This window comes from Nerophis ophidion, linkage group LG03 (genome assembly GCF_033978795.1).
Source record: "Nerophis ophidion isolate RoL-2023_Sa linkage group LG03, RoL_Noph_v1.0, whole genome shotgun sequence".
Classification (NCBI taxonomy): domain Eukaryota; kingdom Metazoa; phylum Chordata; class Actinopteri; order Syngnathiformes; family Syngnathidae; genus Nerophis; species Nerophis ophidion.
In genome coordinates, this window is record NC_084613.1 from 31,216,220 (window position 1) to 31,228,882 (window position 12,663).

Sequence of the window (12,663 nt, forward strand, 5' to 3'; positions counted from 1 at the left end):
TTAATCACACTTTAGTGATATCTCAATCAAGTTATGAAGATGTTAGTAATATTTCAATCAATTTATGAACATTTTAGTATTTTTTCAATCAAAGTATGAGCATTTTACTAATTTTCAAACTAAGTTATGAACACTTAAGCAATATTCCTCTCGTTATTAAAATGTATGTAATACGTTAATCAAGTTCTGAACATTTTTGTAATATTTCAATCAAGTTATGAACATTTTAGTAATATTTCCATCAAGTTTTGAACATTTTAGGTATATTTCAATCCCGTTACAAATATTTTTAGTTTTTTTTTTAATTCAAATTATGAACATTTTTAATGGTTTTTTTAATCACAATTTAGTGATATTTCAATCAAGTTATGAAGATTTTAGTAATATTTCAATCAATTTATGAACATTTTAGTATTTTTTCAATCAAAGTATGAGCATTTCAGTAATTTTCAAACTAAGATATGAACATTTTAAGAATTTTTAAATCAAGGTATGAACATTTTAGTAATATTTCAAACAAGGTCTGAACACACACACACACACGCACACACACTCACAAACACTAGCTCACACACTCTCACTTACACTCACTCGTGCACACTCACACGCTCACACACTCTCACTTACACTCACACGTGCACACGCACTCACACACGCACACGCACATGCACGCACGCACACACTTACTTACCATGAATTGATTTACGTGGACCCCGACTTAAACAAGTTGAAAAACTTATTCGGGTGTTACCATTTCGTGGTGAATTGTGCAATCTACTAATAGAGGTATCAATCAATCAATACACACACATCACACTCACCGACACAACAACACTCTCACACAGTTACACACACCCGCGCGCACACTAACACTCACACAGACACAAAGTGCAACAGGGGTGTGGTCAGACATGTGATGACGTCATCATGCAAGTTAGTGATCAACAAAAGAGAAATATTAACAAGAATGATTTTATTTACACAAGCAAATATTTTTAACACTAAAAAATAGTCAAGCACCTTGAAGTATTATCAGTGTAAAAGATGATTTGAATATTATTATTATTATTATTATTATTATTAATATTATGTGATGATGATGATGAAGATGCCGATGACAATGAAGATGATGAAGATGATGATGATGAAGGAGGCTTCCTCCTCCTCCTCCTCACTGACTCTCTCTACTCCTCCTGTCAGTCTCACCCTCAACACCAGGACCACCAGCAGCAGGACCACCAGCAGCAGGAGCAGGAGCAGGACCCGGACCAGGACCAGGACCAGGACCAGGACCAGGACCAGAACAGGAGCATGCTTGGTGCAGTGAAGATGGAAGGCCACGACGCTCCTGATTGGACTTTTTATAACGACGAGGTTACTTTCCTTCTTTTTAGCCTTCTTCTTTCTACTTCTTCTTCTTTCCATTCTTCTGTCTTCTTTTTCTCTTTTCTTCTTCTCTTTCATTCTTCTCTCTTGTCTTCTTTTTTTCTTTCTTCTTCTTTCTTCTTTTTCATTCTTCATTCTTCTTTTTCTTCTTCTCTTTTCATTTTTCATACTTCTTCTTTCTTCTTCCTCCCTTTTCTTTTTCTTTCTTATACTTTCTTAATATATCTTCTTCTTCTTCTTTATTATTTCCTCTTACATCCTTCTTTCTTCTTCTTCTCTTTCATTCTTCTTTCTTCTCCTTCTTTTCTTTTTCTTTCTTCTTATTTCTTCTTCTATTTTCTTTTTCTTTCTTCTTCTTTCTTTTTTTCTTTTTCTTTCTTTTCTTTCTCTTTAATTCATCTTGCTTCTTCTTCTTTTTCTTCTTCTTTGTCTTCTTCTTTCTTTTTCTTATTCTTCTTTCTTTTTCTTGTACCTTTTTCTTTTCTTTCATCTTTCTTTCTTCTTCTTTAATGCCTGTTCTTCCTTCTCCTTCTCCTTCTCCTTCTCCTTCCTCCTTCCTCCTGTCATGTTGACAAAAAGTGTTTGGGTGGGGGGCGGTGGGTGAGGGGGGGTGAAGAAAAGTTGACATTCCGCTGAAAACTGAACTCTGACTTTCGTTTATTTCATTCCACTTTTTCATTCCTTTTCCTAGCTCATGAATAATCATGAATATTAATGATGATGATGATGATGATGAAAGGTCAATTTTTTAATAACAAGAGTTTGTTCTTTTATTTATTTTACATTTTAGAAAAAACCTTTTAATTTCAAGCACCTTCAAATACTTCATTATCATCATCATCATCATCATAATGATGATAATAATGATTATCCTAAAAACATAATTATCATAGAAATACCAATCAAAATAATAATAATAATAATAATAACAATAATAATACATCATTATCATCACATGAATTATGTCTAATTAGTCTTGATTTAATAATATATAAACTATGACGTAATACTAATACCATTAAATGATCTATGACTCTGCCCAAGGACTGGAGTACTGCTTCTGGACCGACTTCTGTACCTATATTGCTGACTGAATGGACTATTGTGAAAAGTCATTGTTTTAATTTCAAACTTTAAAGACCTTAAATAATGAATAATAATATATAATATATAAAATAATAATGCCATTAAATCTTGTATGATATAATATGTATAATAATAATAATACCATCGAATAATTTATGATATAATAATAATGACAATAATACCATAAAATAATGTATGATGTAATAATAATACCATTACATAATCTATGATGTAATAATATTGATAACAATCATACCATTAAATAATATATGTTGTAATAATGATAATAATAATAATAATAATAATAATAATAATAATAAAAATAATATAATTAAATAGTCTATGATGTAATGATGGTGATAATCATACCTTTCAATAATCTATGATGTAATAATGATACTAATATTACCAATACATAATCTATGATTTGATAATGATAATAATAATACCATGAAATAGTTCAAGTTTCATATATTCACACATTTTATCATTTGATATGTAATATACATAATTCAACAATGACGTAGATAATGATAATAGTGAGATGAAATATGACGGATAAGTAATGTTATGATAATAATAATAATAATAATTATAATAATAATAATAATAGTAACATAACAATAAAACAGTGTGAAATAATAAGATTAAGAGGCTTTAAATGTTTCAGAGAATACAAAACATATTTACGTTTTTTGCCATTTGCCATTCATCACTTTTTTAATGATAATAATAACATAATCTGTTTTACTGATAATAATAATAATAATAATATAAAACTTTTAATGATTATAATAAAAATCTTTCATATGATAATCATAACATATTTAGTTTTGATGATAATAACATCATCTTTTCAACGAAAATAATAACATCATATTTTTTAATGATAATAATAACACAATCTTTTTAATGATAATAATAACATAACATTTTAATGATAATGATAACATCATCTTTTTTAATAATAATAATAATAATAAAAATATGTTTCAATGAGGGCTTCACGGTGGCAGAGGCATTAGTGTGTCTGCCTCACAATACGAAGGTCCTGCAGTCCTGGGTTCAAATCCAGGCTCGGGATCTTTCTTTGTGGAGTTTGCATGTTCTCCCCGTGAATGCGTGGGTTCCCTCCGGGTACTCCGGCTTCCTCCCACTTCCAAAGACATGCACCTGGGGATAGGTTGATTGGCAACACTAAATTGGCCCTAGTGTGTGAATGTGAGTGTGAATGGTGTCTGTCTATCTGTGTTGGCCCTGCGATGAGGTGGCGACTTGTCCAGGGTCTACCCTGCCTTCCGCCCGATTGTAGCTGAGATAGGCGCCAGCGCCCCCCGCGACCCCGAACGGGAATAAGCGGCAAAAAATGGATGGATGGATGGAACAACACGTTTTTTTCATAATAATAACATAATCGTTTTAATGATAGTAATAACATAATCTTTTTTATTAATAATAATAACATAATGTTTTTAATGATAGTGATGACATAATATTTTATTCATAATAATAACATAATCTTTTAATGATAAGAATAACTTAATATTTTTATGATAATGAAAACAATATTTTTTAATGATTATGATAACATAATCTTTTTTATGATAATAATAACATAAAAACATTAAAAATATTTGAGATAACAGCAGGACTCAGAGGCTTTAAATGTTTCGGAGAAGACAAAAACGTCCTCATGTTTTTTGCCATTTGCCATTTTTCACTTTTTTCTCTTTTCAGTTTAATATTTAATATGTTCTTATTATCCACATATTGATCATCGTTATCATCACAATATTCAATAATAACATCATTGATTCATATGTATGTATTTCTAAATGATGCAGACGTCGGGAAAGAAACCATTTTACTTCAAACGAATTTGGAAATAAATCTAACCAATGATAAAACAAATATTGAAATACATTTAATAAATGCTCAAAAATAAAAAAAAACGTTTTATTAATTTCTTCCTTGCAGGTCTTTAGAGTAAATATTCCATAAATATCATATCTAATCTTTGTAATCATAATATCTAATTTTTATACATGTTTTATCTCATTTTTATTCAGATCATATCTATTTTTTATTAATATCATATCTCATTTTTATAAATATCACATCTCATTTTTATGAATATCACATATATTTTTATTAAGATTGTATCAAATTTTTATTAATATCATATCTCATTTTCATTATTTGCATATCTCATCTTTATTAGTATCATATCTCATTTTCTATAAATATATCTCAATTGTATTCATATCACATCTCATTTTTATAAAGATCACATCTCATTTTTAAAAATATCATATATAATTTTTATTAATATCGTGCTTCATTTGTATTATATCAGGTTTTTATAAATATCATATCTCCTTTTTATAAATATCACATCTCATTTTTATGAATATCACATATATTTTTATTAAGATTGTATCAATTTTTTACTAATATCATATCTCATTTTCATTATTAGCATATCTCATCTTTATTAGTATCATATCTAATTTTCTATAAATATATCTCAATTGTATTCATATCACATCTAATTTTTATAAAGATCACATCTCATTTTTAAAAATATCATATATAATTTTTATTAATATCGTGCTTCATTTGTATTATATCAGGTTTTTATAAATATCATATCTAATTTTCATAAATATCTTATCTAGTTGTTATAGATATCAATAAATTCGATATCTCTTGTTCATAAACATCAATAAATATCATATTTATGTTTTATAAAAATCTATAAATATCATATTTCGTATTCATAAACATAAATAAATATCATATCTCATGTTCTTAAACATTAATAAATATATCTCATTTTCCTATGCTTGCCTTTTCACGCGCTGCCTGCAAGTCTGTCATACAAAAAAGACAATAAATAAAAATTGTGTTTTGGGTTTTTACATATCGGACTTCTTTTCAATGGTTTATGGAAGTAAAATATTTCAAAGATAAAAAATGTTTTTTCATTATTGTTATTATTAAGTTCAATAATTCTCATACTCGTATCCATAATGATTCATCATTATTACATCATTGTCATCATGTTTTATGTATTGTTTTATTATTTCTTCATCATTCCAAAGACATGCACCTGGGGATAGGTTGATTGGCAACACTAAATTGGCCCTAGTGTGTGAATGTGAGTGTGAATGTTGTCTGTCTATCTGTGTTGGCCCTGCGATGAGGTGGCGATATGTCCAGGGTTTACACCGCCTTCCACCTGAATGCAGCTAAGATAGGCTCCAGAACTCCCCGCGACCCCGAAAGGGACAAGAAGTAGAAAATAGATGGATGGATGGTGTATCATCTTTTATCAACGCCCATTATCTTTGATGATCTGTGTTGGCCCTGCGATGAGGTGGCGACTTGTCCAGGGTGTACCCCGCCTTCCGCCCGATTGTAGCTGAGATAGGCGCCAGCGCCCCCCGCGACCCCGAAAGGAAATAAGCGGTAGAAAATGGATGGATGGATGGACATTTATTATAAACACAAGTTATAATATCATTGATATTTAAATTATTTTCACTTTTCATTACAATTGTTATTTTTTTACTTCTTATCATTATCTTTAAAGGCATTATTATAAACACAATTTATTATTTGTAGTAATATTTGGTATGTAGTTGTTGTATTAATATTTGGTGTGTAGTTATTGTAATAGTATTTGGTATGTAATATTTTTAGTCATACTTGGTATGTAGTTATTGTATTAGTATTTGATATGTAGTATTTGTGGTAATATTTGCTTGGCAGTGATACTTGGTAAGTAGTAAATGGTTGTATTTTGGTAGTATTGGGTTAGTAGTAGGGTGGAGTGGGTGTAGTAGTCCAAAACCAGTAAAGTTGGCACATTGTGTAAATGGTTAATTGAAACAGAATACAATGATTTTATATCAATTGAATAAACTACAAAGATAAGATATTTTTTGTTCGAATTGAGAAACACGGGATTTTTTTGCAAATAATCATTAACTTAGAATTTAATGGCAGCAACACATTGCAAAAAAAGTTGGCCTAAGGGCATTTTTACCACTGTGTTACATGGCCTTTCCTTTTAACAACACTCAGTAAATGTTTGAGAACTGAGGAGACCAATTTTTTTAAGTTTAATTATTTTTCATTCTTGCCTAATGTACAGCTTAAGTTGTTCAACAGTCTCCGTTGTGGTATTTTAGGCTTCATATTACGCACCACATTATCAATGGGAGACAGGTCTGGACTTCAGGCAGACCAGTCTAGTACTCGCACTCTTTTACTATGAAGCCAAGTTGTTGTAACACGTGGCTTGGCATTGTCTTGCAGAAATAAGCAGGGGCGTCCATGATAACGTTGCTTGGATGACAACATATGTTGCTCCAAAACCTGTATGGACCATTCAGCCTTAATGGTGCCTTCACAGATGTGTAAGTTACCCATGCCTTGGTCACTAATACACCCCCATACCATCACAGATGCTGGGTTCTCAACTTTGCGCCTATAACAATAACAATGATATTAGGAACCGTAGATGGTGAAATCCCTAAAAGTATTCCTTGCAATTGCTGGTTGAGAAATGTTGTTCTCAAACAATTTGCTCACACATTTGTTCACAAAGTGGTGACCCTCCCCCCATCCTTGTATGTGAATGACTGAACTTTTAATGAAGCTGCTTTGATACCCAATCATGACACCCACCTGTTCCCAATTAGCCTTTCCACCTGTGGGATGTTCCAAATAAGTGTTTGATGAGCATTCCTAAAGTTTTTTCAGTCTTTTTTGCCACTTGTGCTAGCTTTTTTTAAACATGTTGCAGGCATACAAATGAGCTAATATTTGCAAAAACCAACACATTTTCTTAGTTTGAACATTAAATATCTTGTCTTTGCAGTCTATTCAACTGAATATAATTTGAAAGGAATTTGCAAATCATGGTATTCTGCTTTTATTTACCATTTGCACAACATGCCAACTTCACTGGTTTTAGGTTTTGTATGTGTACTGGTATATGTGGTTAGTGGTATGGCGTAGTGGGTGTAGTAGTATGTGTCCTGGTATATGTGGTTATTGTACCGCAGAGTTTTTCAACCTTTTCTGAGCCAAGGCACATTTTTTTCAGTGAAAAAATCCGGAGGAACACCACCAGCAGAAAACATAATAAAATGAAATGCCATAGCCGATATTGACAGTAAAATCGTTCTCGCAATTGTTGGATATGAATTCAAACCATAACCAACCATGCATCAGTATAGCTCTTGTCTCAAAGTAGGTGTACTGTCACCACCTGTGACATCCCACCATGACTTATTCGTAGCTTTTTGCTGTGTTCCTGTGTAGTGTTTTACTTTTTGTCTCAAGCTCCTATTTTGGTGCCTTTTCCTCTTTTGTTGGTGTTTTCCTGTAGTAATTTCATGTCTTCCTTGAACACTATTCCCCGCACCTAATTTGTTTTCAAGACTATTGAAGCCCTGCGTATGCTAACTTTCTTTGTGGGGACATTGTTGATTGTCATGTCATGTACGGATGTACTTTGTGGACGCAGTCTGCGCCACACGCTGTAAGTCTTTGCTGTCGTCAAGCATTCCGTTTTTGTTTACAAAGGTACATTGCAGCCAGTTTAGTTTTAAATTCGTTTTGCATAGCCATCCCTAAACTTCAATGCATTTTCTTAGCGGCACTCGCCTTTTATTTATTTTTGGTTTGTGTTGGATACCTTTTTACCTATACGCTGCCTCCCGCGTATTGTGATCACGACAACCAATGTTCCCGACATCTACAAAGCAATTAGCTACGCCTGCCACCTACTGATATGGAAGATTATTATACGGTTACTCTGCCGAGCTCGAGACAGCACAGACACTCAACAACAGCACATTTGCAGATTTTAACTATGTATATTAATCTCCAACGGCACGCCAGACTGTATCTCATGGCACACTAGTATGTCGCGACACAGTGGTTGAAAAACTTCTGGTGTAGGGTGTAGTGGGTGTAGTAGTATGTGTACTGGTATATTTGGTTAGTAATAGGGTGTGGTGGGCGTAGCAGTAATGTAAGTACTGGTATGTTTGGTTAGTAGTAGGATGTAGTGCAAGGGTGTCAAACTCTCGCTCACGGGCCAAATTTGGCCCGCCGTGTAATTTAATTTGGCCCCTGAGGCAATATCAAATTAACATTATAGCTGGCCCGCTGTTATTACACAGCAGCAGTGCCGCTGTAACACCGCAATTTCTCACACTTGCCAATCCTCCCGAAGTTCAGTGCCCCTCCCGAAAATCTCCCGGGGCAAGCATTTTCCCGATTTCCACCCGGACAACAATATTGAGGGCGTGCCTTAAAGGCTCTGCCTTTAGCATTACCTACAACCTGTCGTCACGTCCGCATTTCCTCCATACAAACAGCGTGCAGGCCGACTCGCATAATATATGCGGCTATTACACACACATAAGTGAATGCAAGGCATACTTGGCCAACAGCTATACAGGTCCCACTGAGGGTGGCCGTATAAATAACTTTGACACTGTTATAAATATGCGCCACTGTGAACTCACACCAAACAACAATGACAAACACATTTCGGGAGAATATCTGCACTGTAACATAACAAACACAACAGAACAAATACCCAAAACCCCTTGCAGCACTAACTCTTTCGGCATGCTACAATATATTTTGATATTTACCTCAGAAGGCTGCAAATAGAAAAGAGGCATTACATTTGTATTTAAATTGTATATGATATGCCATTGATATTTTTAAATTATTATTATTATTTGAAACTCGATTTTGCATGTCACTATAAAGTTACTGTATATAAATAAGCCTTGCTTGTTTAATGTTCAATGCGAAACTTGTTTGGGTCCCTATTAAAAGGTTAATTTGTTCAACCTTGGCCCGCGGCTTTGTTCAGTTTTAAATTTTGGCCCACTCTGTATTTGAGTTTGACACCCCTGGTGTAGTGGGTGTAGTCGCATGTGTACTGGTATATTTGGTTAGTAGTTGGGAGTCATGGGTGTCGTAGTATGTGTACTGGTATATTTGGTTAGTAATAGGGTGTGGTGGGCTTAGTAGTAGTGTAAGTACTGGTATATTTGGTTAGTAGTAGGGAGTAGTGGGTGTAATCGCATGTGTACTGGTATATTTGGTTAGTATAAGGGTGTGGTGGGCGTAGTAGTAGTGTAAGTACTGGTATATTTGATTAGTACTTGGGTGTAGTGTGTGCAGTAGTATGTGTACTGGTATATTTGGTTAGTAGTTGGGAGTCATGGCTGTCGTAGTATGTGTGCCGGTATACTTGGTTAGTAGTAGGGAGCAGTGGGTGTAGTGTCCACACGGTGGCGCCAACACGTGCTGTTTGACCATTGACCTCCAACAACCGGTAATGTGTCTTCTCAATCAATCAATCAATGATCAATCAATCAATCAATTGATTAATCAATGACTGGCTTGTCACGTCCTGTTTTCCAGGTGTATTCCCCGATGGCGGCGGCGGGTCTTGGGATGGGCGCAGTGTCGAGCTACATGTCAGGCGGCGGTACGGCGTCCACCTCGTTCAATATGTCGTACGGCGGCCCCGGTCTAAGCCCTGCCCCCATTTCGGGGATGGGCCTGTGCAACGGTGCGCTGAGCCCGTCCTGTGTGGGCGCGGCGCCGTCCCAGCAGGCGGCGGCGGCTCTCAACCCTTACAGCGGCACCTGTCCGAGCGTCAACGGCGCGACGGCATACGGCGGAGGAGGCGGCCCCAATAGGGGCCGGGACGGCAAGGCGCTGAGGCGAAGCTACCCGCACGCCAAGCCTCCGTACTCGTACATCTCGCTCATCACCATGGCGATCCAGCAGGCACCCGGCAAGATGCTGACGCTGAGCGAGATCTACCAGTGGATCATGGACCTGTTCCCCTACTACCGACAGAACCAGCAGCGCTGGCAGAACTCCATCCGCCACTCGCTCTCCTTCAACGACTGCTTCGTCAAGGTGTCGCGCTCGCCAGACAAGCCCGGCAAAGGCTCCTACTGGACTCTGCACCCGGACTCCGGCAATATGTTTGAGAACGGCTGCTACCTGCGGCGCCAGAAGCGCTTCAAGTGCAACAAGAAGGTCCGATTGGAGGGCGGGAAGGAGCGAGGGGGCGGAGCCTCTCCCTGCGGGGACACCCTGAAGCCTCACATACTCTCGGACTCCGCCGGCAGAACGGCGCCGCCCTGCTCGGAGCTCAAGATGTCAAGCTCTCAGCTGCTGTCTCCGTTGTGCCTGCCGCCACCGCCGCTGGCGCACCTAACGCACGAGGCCCACATGCACCTAAAGGGCGACGGCCACTACGCCTTCGACCACCCCTTCTCCATCAACAACCTCATGTCATCCGAGCAGCACCACAAACTGGACCTCAAGGCCTACGAGAGCTTGCAGTACTCATCGTACGCCGCGCGCCTGGACCCGCCCGCCCTCGCCGCCAGGTCAGCCGAGGCGCTGGAGGCGTCTTACTATCAGGGGGCGTGTCCTAGGGCGCTCCTCGACACCTCCTAGACCGAAGGGGGCGTGTCCCAGGGCGCGCCTCGACACCTCCCGGACCGCACTTCCTGTCGCGGGCCTCGCGTGCGGCCCGGCTGCGGGACCTCCTGTCAAGGACACAAGCTACTTCCTGTTTGGACTTCCTCGTGCGCGGCTCTGTGCACGCTGCCGCAATGTTGATGTTTGGGGTCTAAGGTTAGCAAAGACTGGAGGGGTCACGACCTCCTGATGTAAAATAGCAATTGTGTGCATGACAAGGAAATGATCATGTTTTAACTTATTCTGCTTTTCAAAATAAAATGACAAGGAAATTATGATGTTTTAACTTATTGTGCTTTTTAAAATAAAATGACAAGGAAATGATCATGTGTGTTAACTTATTCCGCTTTTCAAAATAAAATGACAATGTGGTCATGTTTTAACTTATTCTGTTTTTCAAAATAAAATGACAATATGTTCATTTTTTAACTTATTCTGCTTCTCAAAATAAAATGACAATAGGATCATGTTTTAACTTATTCTGCTTTTCAAAATAAAATTAAAATAGGATCATATTTTAACTTATTCTGCTTTTCAAAATAAAATGACAATATGATTATGTTTTAATTTGTTCTGTTTCTCAAAATAAAAGGACAAGGAAATGATCATGTTTAACTTATTCTGTTTCTCAAAATAAAATGAGAATAGGATCATGTTTTAACTTAACCTGCTATTCAAAATATACTGACAGGGAATTGATCACGTTTTTAACGTATTCTGATATTCAAAATAAAATGACACTACATTCATGTTTAAACTTATTCTGCTTTTCAATATAAAATGAAAAGAAATTTTTTGAGGTTTTAACTTATTCTGCTTTTCAAAATAAAATGACAATAAGATCATCCATCCATCCATCCATTTTCTACCGCTTATTAACTCTGGGGATGCGGGGGGCACTGGTGCCTATCTCAGCTACAATCAGGCGGAAGGCGGGGTACACCCTGGACAAGAAGTTGCCATCTTAAAGGAAAGCCAACACAGATAGACAGACAACAGTCACTCTCACATTCACACACTAGGGCCAATTTAGTGTTGCCAATCAACCTATCCCCAGGTGCGTGTCTTTGGAAGTGGGAAGAAGCCGGAGTACCCGGAGGGAACCCACGCATTCACGGGGAGGACATGCAAACGCCACACAGAAAGATCCCGAGCCCGGGATTGAACCCTGACTACTCAGGACCTTCGTATTGTGAGGGAGACGCACTAACCCCTTTTTCACCGTGAAGTCCCATGTTTTAACTTATTCTGCTATTCAAAATAAAATGACAAGGAAATGATCACGTTTTAACTTATTCCGATTTTCAAAATAAAATGACAATATGTTCATTATTTAGCTTATTCTGCTTTTCAAAATAAAATGCCAAAAACATTTTTCATATTTTAGCTTATTCTGATTTTCAAAATAAAATGACAATATGATCATGTTTTAACTTGTTCTGTTTCTCAAAATAAAATGACAAGGAAATTATCATATTGAACTTATTCTGCTTTTCAAAATAAAATGACAATAAAATCATGTTTTAACTTATTCTGCTTTACAAAGTAAAATGAAAATATGTTCATTTTTTAACTTATTTTGATTTTCAAAATAAAATGACAAAGAAAGGATCATGTTTTTACTTGTTCTGTTTTTTAAGACAAAAT

At 36.3% G+C, this 12,663-nt stretch overlaps 1 protein-coding gene across 1 annotated transcript; it reads left to right on the top strand.

Moving 5' to 3' along the window:
• The first annotated feature begins 1,223 nt into the window (after positions 1–1,223).
• Positions 1,224–11,205, top strand: foxa1 (forkhead box A1). The gene is made up of 2 exons (XM_061893777.1): positions 1,224–1,374; positions 9,937–11,205. The coding sequence occupies exons 1-2, from the start codon at positions 1,312–1,314 to the stop codon at positions 10,990–10,992; spliced, it is 1,119 nt and encodes a 372-aa protein (XP_061749761.1). The 5' UTR covers positions 1,224–1,311; the 3' UTR covers positions 10,993–11,205.
• The last annotated feature ends 1,458 nt before the right edge of the window (positions 11,206–12,663 follow it).

Bases quoted from the DNA above. Each gene is read 5' to 3' on its own strand.
- foxa1 (XM_061893777.1), top strand. From the start codon at position 1,312: ATGCTTGGTGCAGTGAAGATGGAAGGCCACGACGCTCCTGATTGGACT. The intron at 1,375-9,936 runs GTTACTTTCCTT...CCTGTTTTCCAG, and splicing joins GGACTTTTTATAACGACGAG to GTGTATTCCCCGATGGCGGC.